This window comes from Gopherus flavomarginatus, chromosome 14 (genome assembly GCF_025201925.1).
Source record: "Gopherus flavomarginatus isolate rGopFla2 chromosome 14, rGopFla2.mat.asm, whole genome shotgun sequence".
Lineage (NCBI taxonomy): Eukaryota > Metazoa > Chordata > Testudines > Testudinidae > Gopherus > Gopherus flavomarginatus.
This window is the reverse complement of record NC_066630.1, coordinates 4,471,721-4,495,763: the sequence shown is the minus strand read 5'-3', so window position 1 is coordinate 4,495,763 and position 24,043 is coordinate 4,471,721. Positions and strand designations below refer to the sequence as shown.

At 54.9% G+C, this 24,043-nt stretch overlaps 1 protein-coding gene across 10 annotated transcripts in view; it reads right to left on the bottom strand.

Annotated features, from left to right (window-relative positions):
- The window catches only part of CBFA2T3 (CBFA2/RUNX1 partner transcriptional co-repressor 3), a 112,326-nt gene extending 100,968 nt beyond the window's left edge, over positions 1-11,358 (bottom strand). For 3 of the 10 annotated variants that reach the window (XM_050922640.1, XM_050922644.1, XM_050922647.1), the window contains exon 1: positions 10,876-11,356. In XM_050922640.1, the coding sequence (XP_050778597.1) occupies positions 10,876-10,914 (39 nt within the window). In that variant the 5' untranslated portion in view covers positions 10,915-11,356. Of the gene's footprint in view, positions 1-10,875 lie in introns of all 10 variants that reach the window. The other 7 variants (XM_050922641.1, XM_050922645.1, XM_050922642.1 and 4 more) reach the window with 6 other exon arrangements.
- Between the last annotated feature and the right edge of the window lie 12,685 nt (positions 11,359-24,043).

Genomic DNA, 24,043 nt, shown 5'->3' with positions numbered 1-24,043 from the left:
CCACCATTTGGGTGACAAAACATATAGAGACCCTGGAGGGATTTTAAAAGGCAACCAGGTGCAATGGCATCTTTTCCCAGCTGCCCTGAGCTTTTCTTGCCTGTGGCAAGAGCAAATTGCAAGGAAAAATGGGCTCTGGAAACAGGGTAGAGAGCAGGAAGGCTGGATGTCTGCTGCCCCCCACTTAGTGCCATCATCTACCCTCGTGCCAACTGCATGTGAAACTCCACCATTTGCCCTTAGTAGCACTGTGCACCCAATTGGCATGGACTTCACACTAGTGTAATGACTACACCTGGTGCAGGGCACTGGAGGATTGGCCCTTTGAGGTAATGTCTACTTGGGCCATAGTGCAATGAAGTGTGTGATAGTGTGATCTATAGTCACAAGATTTTGTGTGAGGCCAGGCTGCTTCTCCTCAGGGTGGGCCCTGGTCTAACTGATCTGGGCACAAGAAAGTCAAATAGTTTCCTTTGCTGATGGCTGCCAGCGAGCACCATGTGACCGTGGGTTCCTGCCCTGTTTCTCCCTGCCAGGAGCGCACTGTCTGTGCAATTAGGCTGTGGAGGGATTAACACTCTCCCCTTCTGCTTGGCCAAATAACAACCCCATAGCAGGCTGCTTGCCAGAGCTCCTGATTTGACAGGGTGGAACTGGCTGCAGAAGGCTCTTTAATGATGGGAATTTAATTAGCTTGCATTGCACTTCCAACACCTCCAGTCTCTGCAAAAAAATCAATGTGAATTAACAGAAGCCAATCCGGCATAGCCTGCTGCAGCTCTGTCACACACCCAGAGCTCCAGACAGCTTTATCAGCCGCGCCAGTGCGGGAGAGCCGGTTTCATGGGCAGAGAGCTCACTTGCTCCCTTCCCACTTACACCAGTTCCAAAAGAGGAGTTCCATGTCGCCAGGGGAAGGACCGGGTGAAAAATGAAACTAAATCAAAGCCCACAGTGAAACTAACGAAACCATTGCAATAGGTCCCTCCTGGTCACTCTCACTGGATATGCTGCCTTGCAGGCTGCTGCCGCTGGCTGCCTCTGAGAGCTGTCCTCTGGCCCAAAGAGGGAATGGGAAGGTGCCAACGTAGCAGGTCGATTGCTGCACCCAGGGATGCCTTTGCTCAGAACCGCCACCTACCAACCCTCACGCCGAAGCCAGCCCTTTGACTCCCCACACAGCCATGCGCACGGCCCTGATCCTCCCGCTGGGGAACACCACCACACTGCTAATGGGCACAGAGCCGGGACCCAGGACTGCTGTCCGTGATGAGTGGCGTGACATTGGGCCAGCCAAGCTGTGCCCATTCCATGCCACCATTCTGCCCTACCACTGCCACTGCGCCCGCTGGCCTACCAGTCTCTCTAGCTCTAACGAGAGCTAACCTGTCCCATGGAAACCCCAAAGGCCTTGGCGCTGGGTGGCACTTCCTCAGTGGGCATGGCGCCCGTTGCCTGCTCCAGACCCTGGATACGCTGCCTGCCTGGGCTGGGGGAGCGGCAATGGGTCCAGGGAATAATTCAAGGGCTGCAGAGCACCACTGAAAGTGGGGGGACAGAGGGTGTGGCTAGGGGGGAGTCGGGTTCTGCCCCAGGGTGCGTGTTGGAGGGCAAACCCATCCCGCACTTACTGAGAAGCAGTGGTTCCCGTCCCGTGGGGCTAGTGGGCTCCCCACTTTGGCTGCTCTCATCCCAGCGTCCCGTGACTAGAGCTGGATGAGTGGTGGGGGCGGGGAGAGCAGCCGAATTTGAGCGAGCGGCATAGCAGTGCTCAGGGTCACAGCGCCACTCGGGGTGGGGGCTCACTCTGCAACCCACCCCCCCGGTCTCCCACTTCCCAGGGGCAGGGCCTGACCTCCTCTGTGTCACACCCCCTGAGGTAAGGACCCACCCCCAATCATTTTTTGGAAGGGAGGGGGAGTCTCAGTTTCAGATTTTGCCCCCAGCCCCCCAAGACCTCTGTGCAGCCTGCAGCCTGACATTCCCCCTCCCCCCCAAATCTCCGCAGGGGCATGGGAATTCCCGGCCCCCTGCCTCTGCCCCCCCCCCCTTACTTTTCCATGTCCACCCTTGGACTGAACCTGGGGATGGACAGGGAGCTCTGCGTGGCTGGCTGTGCAGGACACAGACCCCTGGACCAGTGAGACGCTGCAGTGGGAAGCATGCCGGGGAGGGGACTGGACAGGGCCCAGCTGACACCTGCTGTGGAATGATAACGCTGTCAGGGCAAGTGCACAGCTGGTCTCCTAGCACCTCGCAGGACTCAGCACTGCCCAAGTGCTGCCGCCAACAGCCCCCTGCCGTGGGGATCCCCTTTGGCACCGGGCCCAGGTTGCAGGTGGAGAACTGACGGACAGAGAGCTATAGCGCGTTGGCTGCAGGCATACTGGGAGTCCGTGGCAGAACCAGGAGCAGACCCTGGGAGCATCACCTGGGAGCAAGCCCAGGGCCTTAATCACAAGCTGTCTTCCCATCCTTGGCCACTCTGTGGAGCCTGCCAGCCAGAGGGCCCAGCTGACACCAATGGTGCAGAGGTAGGTTTTGATGGGGACATTGGTCCACTAAAAATTGGCCTGAGACCCAGCTCAGCTCACAGCCTAGGGAATGGGCACAGGAGGGAGGCTCCCTAGTGGCCTGCCCCAGGTGTGAGGGTATAAGGTCTTTGAGATGAGGAATGGAGGAGAGACAGGGGGGCAGGAGCTGGGGGGAGGAGGGTGCAGGTAGCAGCTGGGGGGGTGAGCAACAGAGAGCGGAGGAGGGGGAGGGGGAATAGAAGCAGATAGAGGACAGGACCTGGGGGCTGGATAGGACATAGAAAGTCTGCTGGGGCAAGAGTAGGTCAGGGGGAGGGGACAAGGGCAGAAGGATCTTTAACTACTAGACCCCACTCCCCTCCAGAACCTGGAATGAAACCCAGCATGCCTGTGGCTCACCATTCCTCTGCTGTCAGCCAATATGTGTGAAACCCACTGGCACAGTGGGGGTCTTGTTCCCTCTAGTGGCTGGTGCACCTGGCAAATAGCAGCCTACCTCTGCTGCCGGTTACTCTGCTAGCTCGAGTGGTGTGGATCTAAAGGTGCTGATGATCTGGGGGCACGGGGGTTCTGTCTGGTTCCACAGGATGAGATTTCTGTTGTTTCAGCTTGGTTTGTAACATATATAGGAAAGTGCACAAAAACGTCAATTTGAAAAATGTTAAGGTTGCAAAGTCATGCAGTGTGCAGATAGGAAATGCCAGAATTGATGCTGGCCATGCAGCCTGAAGGCAGGCCTCTTGTGCATATGCATTGTGAAACGGACTTTAATGACACGATCCCAGCCTATACTGTCAACAGGACCCTGCCTCATTCAGTGCACAATATGTGAAATTTACCCTTCTGAAACAAGCAACCTCATCACCTTCTTCTGTGCAAGCCTTCTTCCTCCCCTCACCTGCCCCGTTCATCCCTTACCTCCACGTAGTGGCTAAGTGATGCTGTGTTTATGCTAGGGATTTTTGGCCAACGTTCCCTACTGTTGCTAAGACTGATGCAGCTCCCCTAGTGGCAGCAATGCTGGAAGCACTGGTGTAGACAGGTGGCTGGATGGCCACTGGCATTTTAGACCTGTTATCTGCAGTGTTAGAGAACAAAATGGTTCGAATTGTAACAGAAGCCTTGTCTACGCTAGAGTCCAGTCATTGCTATCACCAATGGAGCTGTGTTGACTAAGGCGGGAAATTGTGGCCAAAAAACCCCTGGTCTGGACACAGCCCTGTAAGTTCCTGATTGCAGGGAGTTTGTCCTTAGTCTCTCTGGCAGGCCCCAGGCTGCGTACCTACGAGGCTAGATAGTAGGTATTATTGTCGTTGTTAATTATTGAGAAGAGATGCATCATGGGAAACAGGGGATGTTGCTGGCTGGCTGTGATCACCTTGCACTGTTTCCAAGTTCCCAGGCTAAGTAGGGCTTGTTATCAACAGCAGAAAACCATGCCCTCTCTGTTTGATTTCATTTCCCTTCCCCCGGCCCCTCCCTGCTCCAGTGCTCCTCCGAGATAAATGAAGCCAGAGTGAAGGGTGGGCCATGGCCCAGCCAGCATTATCGCTGTCTTCCTCACGGGGAGTAAATCAGGAAGTTTGCAGAGATACCCTGCCAATAAAATAAACATTGCTCCTGCCAGCAGCTGAATGGTGTGTCCCTCAACCCCTGGCAGCTGCCAGAGCTCCCCTTGGATCGCCCTTCCGGTCAATAACGCGTGCAAATGAGCAGCCACCCAGCAACGTGTGTTCTTAACCGAGCTCCAAAGCTTAGTGCATGAAGACCCTGCGTTTGTGACACGGCTGGTAGGGAGAGAATGCTCCACGCTGTAGGGCAACGATGGGGAGAGACTGAGCATGTGTTGTTATTAGAGAGCTGAGCAACGCTCAGATCCAGACCCTGATATCTCAGCCCTCTCTAAATGATTGAAGGCCCAAAGTCACACACACAACGTACGGCGGAGCAGGGAATCCAAACCAGGTCTCCTGAGCCCCAGGCCAGCACCTAACCACGGGGCCAGCAGCGCCTTCCTCTTTACAAGGAGACAGGAACTCTCCCCCCCACATTCAGATCCTTCTTGAACCCCACCTCTGCTGTGGAGCTGGCAAGAACCTGAGCCAGCTTCAGTTACGCCAGGCTGGGGTCCTACAGGAAACCCTCCATGCGGACAGACCGACAGATTAGCTAGATGAGGACAAACACCAGGCAGGAGGGCAGCTTTTATGCAACAAACCCATACAAATGGCACTACCAAAATGTGTGCCAGCTGTCACCCGGACCACTCAGATACCAGGGTGATGGGCAGGGTCTAAGAACCTGAACAGATGCTGCTCAGAGGTTACAGTCACTTCCTCTGTTCTTTGTTTGCCAATGGTAAGTGTCCCAAGGCTGGAGGTGATTAGAAAGTGCCTCGCACATGGTGGAAAACCCCACGATGCAAATGACAATCATTTTCTCTGGAGAGATCCCACCACCATCACCCCGCGTTTACCGTCCGGGAAGAGATCATCTCAAGAAAGGGCTCAGGATGAGACACTCCCCTCCCACCCTGTACTCTAGCATTGCCATCAGGATGCATTATCCATTCGTTCTCTGCCTTGCCCTACCGGGCCATGGTCTCCCTTTGGCCCACAGGCAGAGCTCCCACTGAAATCAACGAGCAAAGAAACAACAGAGTCCTGTGGCAGGATATGACCCATCATGGGTATGGCACTCACGGTGGGAAACTAGAGCCAGTGATTCTCTGAGCAGGACCAGTGGCCCTAACTGCATCCCAGTAGGCAAAAGGTTAACTCCTGGCCTCTGGCAATCCCAGCAAACAAAGGGTTAACCCATGGGCCCTGTTAATCCCAGCAAACAAAGGGTTAACCTGTGGGCCCTGTTAATCTCAGCAGGCAAAAGGTTAACTCCTGACCTTTATTAATCTCAGCAAGCAAAGGGTTAACCCCCGGGGCCCTGTTAATCCCAGAAGGTAAAGGGTTAACTCCTGCCCTCTGTTAATCCCAGCAAGCAAAGGGTTAACCTGTGGGACCTGTTAATCCCAGCAAGCAAAGAGTTAACTCCTGGCCCCTGTTAATTCCAGCAGGCAAAGAGTTAACTCCTGGCCCCTGTCTCCCACAGCTGCACTGGGTGGAGTAAGGAGATGGAATTGGGGCCTGCTGGCTCAGTCAGGCTCTGGGAGGAAACTCTGGGAATTCCATAAAACAGGTAGTTCCCAGGGAGGTGGAGTGTTTATGGGCTATTGGCTGAGGGCTTTAAACTAGCAAGAGTGTCAGCTGGGAGGGCGCCTGTGGGTGTTCTGTGTGCCTGGTATAGCTATCCCAAGTGCCCACAGCTGCCATGCTATTCACTCCCCGCTCTGCTGATAGGACTGAGGTCAAAGGTGCAGCTTTCTCCCCCCTTACCCTATGGGGGGGGATGATGGGTGAGTGTAGTGGCAAAGTTTTGCTCTCAGCATTGATATCCCCCTGGAGTGGTCCTGGGTACGATGGAGGCTTTCTGGCAAGTCCGTAAGACCGGCTGTGTGCCTCTCCTAACTGGAAGTCACTGTATAGCCTGCTGGGGGTGGGGAGGTCTCATCTTCCCCTCACCCTCCTGTGCTCTCTGTTAAAGAAACTCTGATGCTGAGGCTGACTCAGGTCAGACATGCCCACGCTGCACAATCTGCTGTCACGGGCAGCATTGCTCCCCCGATAGCCAGGTGAACCTCTATATATGCAGCTGGTTTCAGGAGCTGCTGCTGGACCTTCATGCCTTGTCTGCAGCATGATTTCTTCACTGCAATTTCCCTTCCTTACCCTTCTGGCAAGAATGAGGGGAGGGGTGGGGAGTGCAGACCAGCCGCCAGCCCTCTGAGCCCTGTGGTGCTTAACCCAGCTCAGAGCACATCTAGATGACCCAGTGGTGACATGTCCCTGGACAGTCAAGCTACAGTTTCTTGCCCTTGCCCGTGCTGTGGTGGGCTTGCACTGCTGGGGGACCTTAACAAGAGAAGTCTGGTGGAGCCAGGGTCTCAGGCTGCTCCTATTTACCTGGTAAATCAGCTCAGCTGCTGGATTATTTTCTGCCTGAGAAACAGACCCTGTTGCTGTGCAGCTCTGAGAGCTGGGCAGCAGCTGGGCATGTCAGGGCAAAAGCTGGAGAGTCCACACTTTAAAGGGGAACCAGCCAACCTGCCTCTAAGGCAGCCGATGCCCAAATCCTCGAAACAGCATCAACAGGTCTGGTTAACATCCCCTTTTGTTCCACCTTTTGTAGGGCTGCCCTGAATGTGCTGCTGTACATGGGTTGCTGGTTCCTATGACTGTGGCTGGGAAAATCCATGTGCTGCTGGGGAAAGGGTAAGTCCAGTTTGTATGCGATCCCAGTTGGGTTTTTAAGTTTTTGGTTGATCAACTTTTTGGGTCTCAGAGAAGAATATTGAAAGGAAAGCAGAAACCCAGTGTCTTTAGGTCAGTAAATAAAATCCACAGATGCTCATGATTCTGAAAAAGAACAGGAGTACTTATGGCACCTTAGACACTAACAAATTTATTTTGGTATAAGCTTTCATGGGCTAAAACCCCCTTCATCGGATGCAGCCACAAAAGCTTATGCCCAAATACATTTGTTAGTTGCTAAGGTGGCACAAGTACTCCTTGTTCTGTTTGCTGATACAGACAAACACCGCTCCCACTCCGAAATGATTCGGAAAGATACTTACTATGAACCGCATAACTCCTGCAAGCTCTGCTCTTAGGAGTGGTGTGGTGAAAGCACAGGACTGGGAGCCAGGGGTCTCCTGCATTCTCATCCTGCCTTTGACACAGACGGTCTCTGTGGCCCTGGCTAAGTCACTGAGCCTCTCTGAAACCTGGGGCTAATGGTGCCTCCCTCCCTCCTAGAGGGCTGTGAGGATGAGCTAGGAAATGTTTTCTAGCCAGGATGGCTCAGAGGTTTGAGCATTGGCTTGCTAAACCCAGGGTTGTGAGTTCAATCCCTGAGGGGGCCATTTAGGGATCTAGGGCAAAAATCTGTCCGGGGGTTGGCCTTGCTCTGAGCAGGGGATTAGACTAGATACCTCCTGAGGTCCTTTCCAACCTGGATATTCTATGATTAAAGGATGGAAAAGGTTTTACGCAATAAAATGTTTTTGCTCCCCTCCATGGGCGTGCCCAGCTCCTGCCCATGCTAGTGGGAGGGCAGGCCAGAGGGCGCACAGTCCTGTTTCTGGGATGGCATCCACAGAGAAAGGGTCAAGATATTTCCAGCAGCAGCAGCTCATAGGTATGAACCGTGTGACCTACTGAGGTCTTGCTGCTGGGCGTCACCGCAGTTTGGGTTCTCTGACATGCTGGTGTTTCACCGGGATGGAACCGCTCTGCCCGTGATACCTGGTGTGGTTCTCTACAGGGCTGTGTGGTACTATGGATGTGGGAAGCACCATGGAGTGTATCCCCACTTGCCTCAGGGCCTAATCCTGAGCGGTGCTGAGCACCACCTGACAGTGGAAGCAGGCCTTTGGGCAGTGCTGGGGTGGAGGCTGGGAGCTGTCTCTCCGGAATGCTCTCTACCACAAGCTTAATATGAGTCAACAGTGTGATACTGTTGCAAAAAAAGCAAACGTGATTCTGGGATGCATTAACAGGTGTGTTGTAAACAAGACACGAAAAGTCATTCTTCTGCTTTACTCTGCGCTGGTTAGGCCTCAACTGGAGTATTGTGTCCAGTTCTGGGCACCGCATTTCAAGAAAGATGTGGAGAAATTGGAGAGGGTCCAGTGAAGAGCAACAAGAATGATTAAAGGTCTTGAGAACATGACCTATGAAGGAAGGCTGAAGGAATTGGGTTTATTTAGTTTGGAAAAGAGAAGACTGAGAGGGGACATGATAGCAGTTTTCAGGTATCTAAAAGGGTGTCAACAGGAGGAGGGAGAAAACTTGTTCACCTTAGCCTCCAATGATAGAACAAGAAGCAATGGGCTTAAACTGCAGCAAGGGAGAATTAGGTTGGACATTAGGAAAAAGTTCCTAACTGTCAGGGTAGTTAAACACTGGAATAAATTGCCTAGGGAAGTTGTGGAATCTCCATCTCTGGAGATATTTAAGAGTAGGTTAGATAAATGTCTACTAGGGATGGTCTAGACAGTATTTGGTCCTGCCATGAGGGCAGGGGACTGGACTCGATGACCTCTCGAGGTCCCTTCCAGTCCTAGAGTCTGAGTCTAACGGTGTGGGTCGGGGATTCCCTGGCTTCTAGGCAGCCTGGTGTGAATTCACCTTTAAAATCATACTGCCAGAGGCTGGGGCAGAGATGCAGGCCCCCAATTCAAATACACAACCACAAACCGGGGAATAACTGGCAAGGCGGGCATGCTGCTGAAAAGGATCTGGGGGTGAGAGTGGATCACACATTGACTGAGTCAAAAACATGATGCTGTTGCAAAAAAGGCTACTATCATTCTGGGCTGTATTAACAGCGTGTTGTATGTAAGACATGGGAGGTAATGGTTCCGCTCTACTTGGTGCTGGAGTCCTGTGTCCAGTTCTGGCTGCCACTCTTAAGGAAAGACGTGGGAAAAACTGGAGAAAGTCCAGAAGAGAAATGAGAAAAGGCTTAGCAACCCTGAGCAAGGAGGAAAGATTTTAAAACAAACAAACAAACTGGGTATGTTTAGTTCTGAAAAAAGACCGAGCGGGGACCTGATAAGTCTTCGAATTGGTGAAGGGCTGTTCTAAAGAGAATGGGGATCAATTGTTCTCCATATCCACTGAAGGTAGAAGATGTGATTGGCCCAATCTGCAGCATGGGAGATTGAAGTGAGATATTAGGAAAAGCTTCCTAACTCCCAGGGGCGAGAAGCACTGGAGCAGGTGACCGAGGAAGGCTGTGGAATCCCTGTCCTTGGCGGATTTTAAGAACAGGTGGGACAAACCCCTGCCAGGGACAGTCTGGGTTTACTTGACCCTGCCTCAGTGCACGGTGCAGGACTGGATGACTTCTCGCAGTCCTTCCAGCCCGACAGTTCTGTGATTCTAACCCCCTGGAGTCACCTGGGATGAGCCCAGCAGCTCCTGTACTTCCCTGTGCACTGGGTTAGTGGGCTGGACCTCGTGAAGCCCTGCATCCTTCTCCCCTTTGCTTGGGGGGATGACAGGGCCTTTCTCTGGCCTCCCCCCAGCACCCTCGAAAGCTCTGCAGGACAGAGACCCTCCTGCTGGCTGGGAGTGGTAGGAGCATCTCCCTCCAGTGCCCAAGCACGTGGCTCCCTTTGCCCCACTGACCCCATTTGCTTGCCGCTCAGGTTACAAGGGACACCTCAGATCCCTGCATGACCATGCTGTGCTGTCCCCATGCTGGGCTGCCCTCGGTAGCAGCTCTAGGAATGAGGGTATCTGGGGGAAAAAGCATTACAGAGACTAGACGGATCCACAAGGGAACAGCTTTAACTCTGGCTCCTGCAGCCCCTCTGAGCTGTCTCCCTGACCTGGAGCAGTAATTGACAGCTTGTTAGGAGCACCAATACCCCACACCTCGGGGACTGGTGCCGGCGGGGCCAGATCTTGATCTTGGCTATGCCAGGGTAACTTTGCTGGAGCCAGTGAGAGACTCTCTGGGGTGAGCGAGCTCAGAATTTGCCCCAGAATTGCTGCCAGGGAATTGGAGTGGAAAATAAAACACAATTCAGAATGACACATGAGCAAGTGACCTGATAATTAAAGAAAAGCGCCGAGCAAATAAAACATGAACGAGCCTGATTAGTCATGATGGAAATGTTAATTGCAAAGCAGACACTGCCAAGTCAGGATGCACCTTCCTCCAGCTCTGTAGCAAAATCCCTCCATTGTCCTGTGTTGCTCACAGATTAGAGACCAGAAATAGTCAAACATCTCTCTGCTCCAAACCTGGCTGCCTTCTCCTAATACTCTGGGACAGGTGACAATCCTGCTGCTGTATGAGCCAGCTGGGCAGCTCCCCTGGGCTCTGCTCCCCCTGGTCTATCTGGTTGGTTTGCCCGAGGTGCCATTGGCTTTGCCTAGCCACTCAGTCAAGCTGCCATTAAGCGCCCACCTTTGGAAAACAAGTGCATCTCCCAGCTGCTGCGGGGCCCTTGCACCGAATCTGTCTCAGTGTTTGCCACCCAGGAAGTGCGAGGGCTTGTTTGTGCCCAGGGCTTTCCCTGTGCTGAACACCTGTCTGGCTAGTCATGGGCTGCTCCACTGCACTGAAATCCTGTTTGCTAGATGGGATGAGTCAACATCTCAGCCCTCGGTGCCCATGTAAACAAAGCGGACAGCTTGGCAGCTGTAATTGCTACCACCTGGTCCGTCTGGGATTGGTTTGTTCCACCTCCCATCCAGAGACCTTGTGTTCTTACCTTGGCTGGTTCCCCTGGAGCCCCTTCCCCAGGCGCCATGGCAAGCGGAGGCAGAAGCTCGGTTTTCCAGCTCGGAAGAGCCTCCAGCCATTACAGCCAGTCGGTTGCTTGCAGTGCCAGCTGAACTATGTGGTGGTGGGCTCCAGAAATGCAGTGCCAGGCCCTCTGCTGCCAGCACTGCTGGAGAGGATCCTTCCCCAGCTCTACCTGAGCTCTCGGCTGGAGGCTAGCTGCGTCAAGTGCAGGGCTGTGGCAGGTGAGTCTCTCACATGCTCTCAGCCACTTTGCAGGGGAGAGGAGCCGTTCTAAATCCACACAGGAGGAGAGGCCATTGCATAACAGACAATGCAGGCGAGCGGCTGCTGGTTCTGTCCCTGGGCCACCCTACCCCTGAGTGTCTCTGACTTACTGCTGTCCAGCCTGCTCTGGAGTGTGCCTTGCAAGAGGTGCTGGGTGCTCATGTGACCGCCAGGGTTGATGTGGAGGGGGAGTTGTGTCCCATGGTGAGAGGGGAAGGCAGACAGCTGCCTGCTGGTGATAATGCAGCAGGGGAGGAGGACTGGGCAGCTGTACCCTTGTTCTTCCCCCAACAGGAACCATCTGTGACCAAGCCCAGCTCTGTCTTCCCTATCACCCATTCCGGTCTGACTTTCCAACAACTTCCCCTTCGCGCTGGCTTCACTTCCCCACTCTGAGCGGGGCCAGTGCAGTAGCAGCCGCAGCAGTGGCCAGGCTGAGGTGGCAAGTTCTCATTTTCCCGCAGGGGCGGGGAGGGGGTTCAGGGAGTGCAGCCGGGAGCTGGGCCTGTCAGTTCTACATACAGCAGGCTGGGTGTCTGCAGCTGTTCTCGTCTTGAACTTGTCTCTTAGGGGGGACTTCAGGAAGGCCTGAGAAACTGCCAAGATCATCCCTGGCCTGGTGCCATGCCCTGGGCCCGCTGTCACACCTCTGCTAACACACCTCAGTCGTGCACCCTCCGGACTGCAGCCCTCACCCATCCCCAGGTCTCTGCTACACCTCAGCTGGAGAACTGGGGGAAAATCTCCCATAAGTCTTTGCAAGCTGGAGCCACTGACTTTAAGTGGTCATGGCTTCTCCTGTCTCTAACATCTCTTGATTCCTGCCTTCCCCCCCCCACCCTGGGCTTCCATGTGCCCCGATGCTGCTGACGCACGGGGTGCAGGCCTGGGGAAAGGAAAGGACTTGTTAGAGAGAGAACCAAAAGGCTGTATGTGCGTCTGCAGGTGGGAGGGAGGAAATCTGTCCTAAAAATATAACCGTGACTGCTCGCTCCCTGAAGATGGCTCAGCAGATGGTATGTCTCTGCCTGCCACCTGTGGAGCGTGTGCTCCCGCAGATGGTGCATGTGGTGCTTCCACTTTCAAACTGCTGCCCTGGGCGTCCTGTCCCAGTCCTGCCTTTGCTTTCATCAGCATCTCCAAAGCGGCTGAAGCTAGAGGCTGGGAAAGACAACGGCAATGCGGTCGGAAAAGCAGAGCCCTCCCTCCTCCAAGCAGCTTTGGGTGGCTGGAGCCGGGGACCTGGGGCCTGAGCGGGGGTGCACGGAGTGTGGCCTCTGCGGAAATCACAGGGACTTCCCTGTGATAGTTTGTGGGAGGGAACCTTGCAAAGACCTGGGCTTTACAATGGGCTAGCTCCCATCTGCGTCCTGGCACGCTTCCCAATGGTGCAGCCAGGGATGATGTGGGGGGAGACGCCCTACTCCCTGTTAATGCATTAATGCCTTCAGTCAGTATTGCCAGGGGACCAGGGAGTTCTTCTCCCTCTTCCCCCCCCCCGCCCTGTCAGAAGGGGAAGTGACGTTCCCACCGTGGGACCTGAGTATTACCAAACGTGAGCATGGGGGGGACGCCGGGGTCACTGCAAGGCCTGTTTACACTGCAGGGGTGCAGCTCCAGTGCCATAGCGCTGCTGCTGTCCTAGCGCAGTGTAGACCCTTCCTACGGGTGGTAGCTAGCTCAGCAGAAGCATTCTGCCATCTGCGTCTGTGCTGGGGGATGGGTCCCCCAAGGATGCCTCCCTGAGAGCCCAGTACAAACTTCATTCTAGTTGTGAGCTCTAAGGGGGTGAGAGCTGCTAGCAGGCAGGGGGGGCTAGCAGCTGGGAGGGGAAATCCCTGGGAGGGGAGCCAAGAGCCAGAGAAAAGGGTCAGATGGTTGAAAAACCACTAAACAAAGCAGCTGGGTAAGAGTACAGGGGCCTGCTCCTCTCTGGGGGCAAGAGTCCCAGACATGGGATCTCTGTGTTCCCCAGCACTGCCTTCCATCCCCCTGGCCAGGCGGCAGCGTGCCAGGCCACTCGTGCCCCAGGTACAAGGTGTGAAGTGTGCTGAGCCCAGCAAGTCTCTCTAAACCATTGCACTTCTGGAGGATCCAGGAGATGGACCCTCTTTCCCCCTCCAGCCCCGCAATGCGTCCTTTGGCTGCTGGGTGGGAAGCGCTGGATGAGCTTGACGGTGCTGTTTGGTGGGTCAGGCTTGGGCTGTCTTTGGCTAATTTCGGAGTCCTGGAATCTGCACTGATTGAGGGCTAAGGCAATGGACCCAGGTGCCTTTTTGTGAGGGATCCTCCCCCCCAGCCATCCAAAGACACCCCCGAGAGCTAATCCAGGAACCGGGGAGGGTGGCCCGCAGAGCGAACCCCCCTCCAGGAAAGATGATGCCCCTTCACAGCCACACCCGTAGGGGAGAAGACCTGCTGTCTCGGGGCTCTGATCTCACCTATGGCTGCTGGGCAAACAGGTGCCAGCTGGGCCCAGCTCCGAATGTTCACCTGATAACACTGCTGCTTGAGTAAGCATTGGCAAGGCATAGACACGGTCCCATCTGCTCACTGGCCATGGGTCCCCATGTCCTCAGGCTGAGAAAGCTGGAGTGTCTGCCTGGGGCAGCCAGCGCGGAGGGCCTGATGTGGATCCCGCCCTGCAAGGTGCTGGGTGGCTTTGTTACTGTTTAGTTAGGGCTCTGTTGTGCTGGGCGCGCTACGAACACATAGGGAGACACCACCCCGGCCCTGACCCCCTCGCAGGCTAAGCAAACTCCTGTTGGGTGAGCCCCGTGTCTGGGGACTGCCTGTGCAGGCATCTGGATTCCTGCTGGCTTGTGGCCTCACATCAGGTTGAGACCTTGGCAACTGTGTTTCAAGGGGGGAGGTTTTAAGTCTAATGCTTCATGCTGACGAAAGGAGGCTCATAATGTTGCCAGCTGTGCTGTCTCACCTCTTTCCCCTTTTATTTTTAGCTTGGGCAGCACCATTGCTGCTTACAGGGCAGAGTGTGTGCAGACAGCTCCACTTTGGGGGAGTGGGGGAGGGTGACTTCCAGCCCTGGGTTCATGAATGGGGAGCAGGGGAGATGCTCCAGCGAGAACAGGGGCTGGAGAATGACAGACAGGCTCCTTTGCAATCAGGTTTTGCAATCAAACAGATTAATTTGCAATCAGATTTTGAGAGTCAGGGGCGGGGGGTGTGTGGAGAAGAAACTGCCCATGTGGAATGCCTTGCTTGAGAAGAGTGAGTAAAGGCCAGGCTATTTGGAGGAGGGGGGTTTCCTTGTTGGCCCCTAGCAGGATCATTCTCAGCAACTGCAGCTCCTGTATCCTCCTGATTTCTCCCATCACCTGTAGTAGGTTGGATTTTCTCAATCAGGCCAAGCTGCTGTACACCTGCCCTGGCCCAGATGCTTTTTAATATGCATCAGTGATGTTACTTCACTTTCCCTTAACATTCAGCTCTCAGGGCCCTCCGGAGCAGCCATTCTCGCCTCTCATCCTGGGCTGGGAGTGCCTATCCCTCACCTCCCCCACCTTAGTTTCTGTCTGAGTAACATGCACATTTGTTGCTGAGCAGAAAACCCCAACAGGTTAAAGGAGAAGCTGAGCCAACTCTCACATCCCCTGGCTAGTCAAACCAAGAGAGTGAAAGGAAACAAGAACCCCCCATGAAACAGCTGGCTGGGATTCGCTTTGTTTCTCAGACGGGATTGGCTTTGTCTTTGCATTTGACGGTTGGCTTATCTGTACTTGGCTGTGGCATGCACTCGTCAGCACTCATCAGCGTGGCCTTTCCTTTATCAGCATCTTTCTCCCCTCCTGGTGTGGGTTGGCTGGTTGGGGGCAGGCAGATTTACGCAGAACAGACGTTGGTCGCTCTAGCATCTTCCTTACTAGCCTGTTTTCTAAGATCGGCCTGTCGAAAGGGGAAGGAGAAATACGCCGAGATACTTGCAGTCATTTTACGCTTTACAAAGAAAACCTGCTTTGAGTTAAATAAACCAGATCAAATGAAATTGCATCAATAATCCATGAGTGAAATAATAATAAAAACAAGCTAAATAATAAATGAGAAACTGAGTGAAATAAAACTGAACCGTCTCTTGAACCTGTTTAGCGCCTTGTGCTAAACAATTGAGAGTCTTATAATGCCCTGTTTCCAAAGTGACTTCCCCTCGCCCCTGTCTGACTGTGCCCCACAGCACTGATGAGAGGAATGTAGGGAGGTGGAGTGGAAGGACCATGCTGGAGCTCATAACTCTGCTCCTGCAAAAGGGGCCTGGGATCCTTCACCAAGAATGGGTGGGAAGGGCATTTCCCAGCTGATCAGAAAGTGGCCCTGAAGGACTCCCACAGTTGTACAGAGCCATTGAGTCAGTTCTGGAAGAACCTCCTCTGCTGCATCACTTCCTGCTGCAGACAGGTTTTCTTCTGGCGTCTGCCCCCAACCTGCTGACCAACCCCAGCTCTGCTTGGCTCGAGCAAGCTGCCAGTTCAGAATGGACCTCAGCACACTGGCTTCCTTTGGTGCTGGAAGTTTGTCCGGGGTTGGCGCCTGTCAGATTTCGGGCTGGCTCCTTTTCCTAGGCACCTAGGAACAATTACAGTCAGGCAGGAGAAACTGGGCACGGGGAGAGCCCAGGGCCATGTCCATGTGGCATCACTTGTCTGATGATTAACATAGGCGCAGAATCGGTCCCAAGCAGCAAGAGATTTTTCCTAGCCCCCTGAGAGCAGAAGCAGACCCATAATCTCTGACAGGCACCAGCCCAGCCCCAGGCGACCTTCGAGCACAAAAGCAAAGGGAAACTAGTGCACTGAAGTCCACTGCAACAGGCGCTGGCTTTGCACCAGGCCCTGGGAAGCTCTCCTGCATGGCTGTGTCCACAGTGGGGAAGCAAGAGCAGTCGTTGCACTGCAGCGTTGTGTCCATTCCCCAGCCACTCCACCAGTAGGAAAGCAGGAGCTTAGAGGCTCCAGTTATCTCCGTCCCCACCTGTTCCCAGATAATGACACCAAATGGCAGAGCAGATGCCTGGTGGCATGCGCTGTGAGGCAAGGAGTAGTGGGGCTGGGGGAGGCAGCAGTGACTTTCAGACCAGAGTGGGGTAGGGGGAAGGCATGTGGTTTGCAAAGGGGCAGAAATGGGGGGAGGTGATGAAGCTGACAGGATGCAGAGTGAGGGGTGTGTTCTCTGGAAGGGCACATACTCTCTTCCACTCCACCGGGCCTGCTGCAGAGGCCGGACTGCACGCCTTGGGGCAGAGGCATTGGCTTCTCAGCAGGAACTTCAAAGGAATGACTGTAGCCTTGTTGGAAGCTACCGGTCTTAGGAAGAGACACCTCTGCTCCCCTCTCTCCACCAGGACCAGCGCTAGGGGTTTTAGCGTCCTAGGTGCACAGCAATTTCACTGCCCCGCGTGCTGGTGCCGCGGCTCTGGTGGAGCTGCCGCAGTGATGCCTGTGGGCGGTCCACCAGAGCCACGCGAGCAGCAGACCATCCGCAGGCACGACTGCGCCAGCTCCACCACAGCCGCGGACCAGCGGACCCTCCGCAGGCACTACTGCGGTAGGTCCACCGGAACCGCCTGCCACCCCCTCTGGCAAAACGCCGCCCACCAATAATCCTGGCGCCCTAGGTCATTGCCTAGGCTGCCTAAATGGAAGTGCCGGCCCTGCTCCCCACCCCCTTTGGCCAGAGCAGGTGAAAAGGGGCAGGAAGACTGCCGGATCCCTGCCTCACGCCACCCCTTCCCCGCCAGTGGGCTCTACCGAGAGGGACAAGGATGAAGGCTCGGTCTGGTTTGCTAGTTAATAACCTAGGAGCCTCCCGCCTGTTTCTCTGGAAAAACAACCTATCGGCTGGGGAATTGGGCCAAGAGGGATATGTGGGTTTTTTCCATCAAAAGGGGAGATGTTCATTCCTGTGTTTGAAACCAAGAGCCTGTTGTTTATAGCAGCAAAGCTGGAGAGGTCACTGGGAGACAGGCAGACTTGGCGACAGCTCCTGTTATTCACTAAGCCAGTAGGGTTCAACCTCTTTGCATTTCCCGAAACATTTGGATGGAGGTGCGGACCCCTTTAGAAATTTTGGAGGTGGTCTGTGGCCCCACAGGGTTCCGCGGACCACAGGTTAAAAACCACTACACTAAGCGTCTCCAGGCTTTTCTATGGTCCCTGGGGCATACGAGCACCTCGCATACCCTAACAAATGCATCCTCACCAGATGGGCTGAGCCTCTGCTCCCCACGTTCTAGCCAGGGAAGAGGGAGTGACTTGACTCAGGGAGCGTCAGCCCGAGCAGGGATTAGAACCGGATCTCCTGAGCGCCTGTCTAGGGCCTCTGTCGCACACCGTCCTTTCTGTGTAGACAAGAGCTGCATCTTTCTGGGTATCAAGGCTTAAAGGAGAGCATGAGCGACAGTGCTCTTTACAAAAATCACAGCGCCGGGGAGACGAAAGGAAGTGGGGGGCAGGCAAGAGAAAGAAGAAAGTGAAGGAGATGGAGAAAGGAAGAAAGAATCCACAGAGTTCCAATGAAATACAAAGACGAGTCTTAAAAAAGTCAATCACTCACGTGGCCCTGGAGTGGGAGATAAGAGGAAAGACAGAAAAGTGAAGTGTAAAGAGAGAGAAGAGGAATGAGAGTGGAAGAGAGGGAAGGGGCTAGAGCAGCAGATAGAGGGAAAGTGGGGGGAAGGAGGGAGTCTGCGCGCTCTCCTATCGCTTCTCTCCATCACATTAGCTAACCTCAAGTAGTTTTTCACAGAGATTGGAGTGATCAGGTAGTGCTGCCCTCCCAGCCAGCTGGAGGGCTTGTGAATAAGCACCTGCTTATCTCTGTCCAACGGCTGTGAGCGGCTGTAGATTGTGCAGGGGACGAGGCACTGCCTGCTGGCTGCGATTTCCATATCAGCGCCCTGCAGCCGCCTGCACCAAATAAACACAACAGCCACGTGGACAAAAGGTTAATTATCAATTTTCAGAAAGAGAGCGAGAACAAACGGTGACTTCCATCAAACTCTGGCATGGACTTTCTGCCTCTCCAAGCCGGGGAGCAGTGCCAGGAGATAATGCCCCTTTAATGAAGAAACATCCTTCTTCGTACACCTGGCCCCGTGCCCGTCACCGCCTGCTGCCGTGTTATCCGCCCCCTTTGCCCCTTGTGGCAGCAGGGTGGAGCGACCTCGTAGGCAGCTGCTGCCGTATCTCTGCTTCTGTTGTACCGAGGCAACGCTAAGGCCTTGTGTGGTGTCCACTGAGTCTCCATCGCATGGGGCGGGTGCGTGCAAGTGTGAGCGTTGACTGCCCCACTCTGCCCTTGGCATGTTTCCTTGGCCCTGCCAGCCCTTTGTGGGTGACCCACCCGGCTCTGTGAACGAAGGCATTTGAAGGAGAAATCTCTACTTCCTTTGGGGCTGGGAAAAGGCTCCTTAGGAGCTCCCAGAAGGCACCTGAGGCCTGTACCTGTTCATCAGCATGGCTAGAGAGCCCCTGGCTGTGGTATCTGAGCAGGCAATGAGCACAGAGAGAGGAACCCACCTCCAGCCGGGAGAACGCTCCCCCATCTATTCCACTAGCCTGTCCCAGGAGCCAGTGCTGCTGGGTGACTCCCTCTGGACTGGGTCATGCCCTGAGTTCGGGGTTCCCCATGTTCCTAGTGCGGCGAGCACAGACCCTGCCAGGCAAGGCAGGGCTAGAGTGTAACTCCGTGAGCCCTGTGGCTGGGATGTGTGGATCTGGCTGGTCAGAGGCACTGCGATACGAGCTGTAAGCCAGCTGGCCTTGGACTCCACCCCCTTACACGGACATGGACCTGCGCTAGGGCAACTCTCATGCTGAAGACCTGGAGAAGTGGGTGAACCACGTACATCTTACCCCTTCGTCTGGCTGCTCAGTGTCAGACTCCCACAGGCCAGGCCTCCCCTAGGGAAAGGGGGTGTCTGGAGGGTGCACTTGTTACCTTATTCTAAAACCCTAATGCATGTGGGGTAGCCTCTTGGGCCTGTTCTTCTAATCTAAATCCGATAGAAGAACTAAAATGCCCTGGGTGGGATGAGCAGTGATGGGAGCTCATGCTCAGAATAAACCCTACGATGGGGCCAGGCCAGGCTGTGAATGTCACAAAAGGCTTGGGGCAGTGTCTGTCCGTTGAAACAAATGAGACCCTACGTGAGTGGGGGCTGCAGGATCGGGCCTGTTTAATGTTTGTTTCGCACTGTGGGTGTCAATGCACAGGAGTCCCTGCCCCAGAGATCTAGAAACCTGAGCACACATGGTCTGGAGCAAGCAGACTTGGGCGTGATCCTTACAGCTGGCAAACAGCAGGGGCTGGTTGCAGCAGTGGCATGTTCTGGGCATAGGAGGATGCCATGTTCGCCAAAGGCGCTGACGCCAGCCGACAGCAGTGACAACAGCCCTGGAAGGAATTAGCAGATGTCTGAAGCAAGGGCAGATTGAAGGGACCTGTTGTCAGAAGACTGAGAACCCAGGAACTAACTGTGTGTGTGGAAAAGTGCAGCCCCTCAGCACGCGCTGGCGGAGGAATGCGAGTGCAAATGGTGAGTTAGGAGCCCAGTGAGCGAGCTGCCTGCCTGGCCCCCCAGTCTGCACAGCAAACAGGTAAGGCTGTGCCCAGTGCCTGCCCTTTGCATTCAGACCTGAGGCTCCCAGTCCCTAGTAACTGGGGAGGAAATCAGGGCTGCAAGTCCCGTTCGGAAGGAGGTGATGTCACTTCCAAGAATTGTCCTGGGCTTCCATCGCTGGAGAGGGTCAGAGGGGATCCTCTGCTTCCCCCTCCGCCCCCCGGGGAAAGTCAGAGCTGGCCAGTGGGACCTGCTCTTGGGCACCGGCTTGTGCTCTCACTAGTGGCAGCATGGGTGAGAGTGGAGACCCCTCCCTGCCCCACCAACTCGGGTATTGTTCCTACCCTGATGTCCCCCAGCCCTCCTGACCCAGGGAGGGTTAGATTTGCCCCTAGCCCTCTGTCGGTGCATCCTGCATGCGTTGAAGGCTGAGCTCTGCCTCCAAAATCATCCAGCTTTGATAGACAGAAGGTGTGTTTTCCCCCTAAATTCCGGTTTATGAAACAGCCAGAGAACTGAGCCGATGGCCGTATAGGGTGGGAGAGGGAATCCTCCTCCAGTGGTCTGCAGCGTCTCTCTTGTCTCACCATTCGGCATGCTCCAGCCTCGCCATGCTCAGGTTTCTGCATTCAGTGCACTTTCTCTTCTTATCGAAAGCCTGGCTTCACCTACGCTCTGTTCAGCCAAGGGGCACAGATACAGAGGATGGGGGCGGAAAAGGTGCCGTGTTCTCGGGAGACCTTAGATCTTCTACTAAAGAAAGAGGAGGGAAGTAAGCCAGATTGCGTGGAGGGTACCGCAGGGTGGCTAACTTCTCTGAGAATTCTGCTGCCTGGCGTGTCCTTAATCCTACTGCTCCAAACCGAGAACAGCATGTGACCTTCTCGTTCTCCATCCAACCGGGTCTTTTGTGCAAAAGTATGGTAATAAATCCTTCAGTGCGACGGCTATCCAGACCAGCCTTCCCTCCGCAGCACGAGCTTCACTGCTGTGCCCAGGTAGAACGTTTTTCTTTCTTCTGCCATGTTATTCATGTGCAGCCTTTGTATGGAAAGTCTCCAGGCATTCACCTCAACATCCAATTGTGTCCCTTGCAAATGTGTAAAGGCTACATAACAAGGGGGTTAACCCTATGCATCCAAAATTAATGTAGGAAAATCCAGTACCTTTCCTGCTTCTGCATGAGCTCCAGAGTCACCTCTTTCCTCACTTTGGCCTCAGAGGGTGCAAGGGTCCCATCCAGTATGGAGCTATTGCAATTGCTGAGAAATGCACCAAAACGCTTGCTGTTCATGAACAGTGCCGCCAGGTTGGTATTGGCCCTAGAGCTCTGGAGAAGCAGCTCTTTCTCGGATCGTTCACCTCAGTGTATTTGTCACGGTTCCGGAGGATGAGCTGGTTAAACAAAATGCTCCCTTTTGTGTGATCTGAACCCTGTGCTGAGGCCTTTTCGAAGCACTTCAGGAAAGTGGAGGCAAAACCCCACAAATAAAGCACACGGGCTGCCACAAAACATGAACGTCTCCCTGCCTGTTTCAGGCCCGGGGCTGCTCCCACAGAAGTCAGTGGGAAAACTCCTGTGGCTTCACACAGCTTGGCAGCAGGCTCTCCGTCCTGCCTGACTTAGCAGCACCATGCCAAGCTATCTATGGTTCTGAGGAGAACTGCCAGCACCAGCCGCTCCTCTCCTAGCTAGTGAGAAACCGAGGCCATTCTTGGCTAGGTGAAATGTCACGGCATCGCAAGACTGAGGCCTCCCTAGAAAACACAGCCCGTGCAAGCAAAAGGGATTCAATGTGTGACCCCCCAGCCCTCGCCTGTGCGGGGAGCCGAGCCTGTCCTACAACCCAGCTGTCCTTGAGGCAGGCCGGCTCCATTCCCCCTGGGTGCAGAGCACCAGCTGAGCCTCTGGGCAGAGGCAATGGCGGGTGAATCCATTGGGCTCTGCCCCCGTGAGCCTTAACAGTGCACGGGCAGGAGGCAGCTCCTGCCCTGCTGAGTTCTGCATCCCTCAGCAGAAGTGCAGTATCCCCAGACACATGGACATGTGTGGCTGCAGGCCAGCTCTTCCCGAGCTCAACTTTGCCCCTCTAGCAACGCGCTTGCGCTTTACGAAGACTCCAACTTTATGAAGACTCCTAGAGGAGCGTGCCTGGCTGGGGAGCATTTTCCAGGCATTACATGTTGGGCCACATTCCCAGCACAATTTCACTAGGGCAAACGCCTCATTCGCACTGAGTTGCTCCTAATTCCTACCATGGTTACCGGGATCAAAATCAGGCCTGTCCTGTCAACAGAAGGAGCTTGCTGGGGTATGACCAGGAGCTAAGGGGCTGAAATCATTTCGGCTGAACTCCAGGATAAACTTGCTGACCATGAGTGGTGTGACGAACTGGGAATGTTCTTGATGTTTCCTCTGAATACTGTGTTGGTGCCTCAGTGTCCCCATGGCAGTTCTTAAGTATCTAGGTGGTGGGATAAGGGCATGTGATTGCTACAGAGCAAAGGGCCAGTGCACCTAAATGCCTGGCACTCTGTCTCCTAGCAAATGATGGCCTGGGCCCCCCCCCCCTCTGCAAAGGTGCCAGCTGAAAGTGTTGGAGACAAAGGGATCAGGTGACCTCATGGCCCCAGAAAGGAGCTGAGGAGAGAGGAGGGGCTGGGAGGGGTTGTTAGTCTGGAGCTGGCTGGGGTGGAGGAGTGAAGTGCAGACGTGGGGGGTCTGGTTCACTGCCTCCCAGAATGGACCCGGCCGAGGGGTCCGGTTCGCTGTATCTACAAGCTCTGTTTTAGACCCTGTTCCTGTCATCGAATAAACCTCTGTTTTACTGGCTAGCTAAGAGTCACATCTGACTGCAAAGTGGGGGTGCAGGACCCGGTGGCTTCCCCAGGACCCCACTGAGGTGGGCTCGCTGTGGGAAGCGCACGGAGGGGCAGAGGATGCTGAATGCTCCAAGGAGAGACCCAGGAGGTGAAGACGTGTGAGCTTCTTGCCCTGAACAAGTCTGCTCCAAGGGAGAGGAGGCTCCCCAAAGTCCTGACTGGCTTGGTGGGGAGCAGTTCCAGAGCATCGCCCGGTGACTCCGTGACAACTGGTGGCAGTGGTGGGATGTACTGCACCCCGTGAATGGCGCTGCTTGCAGTAAGTGACTGGGGAGCAGTAAAACAAAGGAGGGATAATGAGGACCAGGCGTGCTGAAGGCTCAGATATGGATGGTTTCAGGGGGCGGTTAACCTCTGGGAGTGTATGACTAGCGAGAAGGACTGTTGGAGTAACAGGGTCCCCCTGAGGACTGCAGCGAGCAGTCTCAGGGGCGGAGGAGCTTGCCGCTCAACCCTGGGAGAGAGAAGGATTTTTGTAGTAGCAGGGTTCCCCGGGGGATTGCAGGAGCAGTCCCAGGGGCGGAGGAGTCTGCAGCTTGACCCTGGCAAAGAGGTGGTGATCACGAGAAGGGCTGGCACACCAGGGGTTCTTCCTGGAAACCATGGGGGAGCCAAGAGCACAAAGGCCTGTGAGTCCAGAGCCACTTGGGATCGGTGAAGTGATGGCCTATCACCATCTCCTTAAGAAGGACATTGTGATCTTGTGCACAAAGAGAGGGTTACGCATGGGGACATTCACCAAGGCACAGTTAATCGTGCAGTTGGAGGAGAAGCACCGCTCTGAGGAGCAGATTCCTGGCCCAGATGGGGCTACAAGAGGATCTGAGAGCAGCTGGAGCATCAGCCAGGCATCCCTGGGAGTCTGGTCCCCAATCAGACGAGAGTCTTCACGATTGGGTTCCCCATCAGGAGATTGGAGATGGATGGGATGGGAGCAGAGCCCAAGAGAGCGAGAGGACCGTGAGAGAAAGCAAGAGCCCGAGGAAAAGCTGCATGAGAAGCAGCAGCAGCGTGGACTGGTGATGGTGGAGCAGAGAGACATAGGGGGCTGCCCAGGGGTCAGTGGGAAAACACGCCTGCAGGGGCGAGACCCGGGGACAGAGAGAACTGTGGTGGTGCAGCCCCAGATGCTGAGGGACTGTGGGACCTGGGTGAAGTTCCCTGGGGTGAAGCCCCTCGCCCTGCCTATGGCCCAGATCCCTGTGCAGACCCAGGAGGGATCGGGCTGGCTCCCAGGAGGGATCGGGCTGGCTGGTTCTCCAGGATATCGGCTGGGAGGCCCTGTTGAGGGGTGACTGTCTCCCCATGGGACAGGATCCAGGCCCCGCTCCTGTAATGGCCGAGGGTTTGAATTCAAATCCAGGGAACCAATTGGCTAGGATGGAAATGGTCAGTGGAAATGCAAATGACC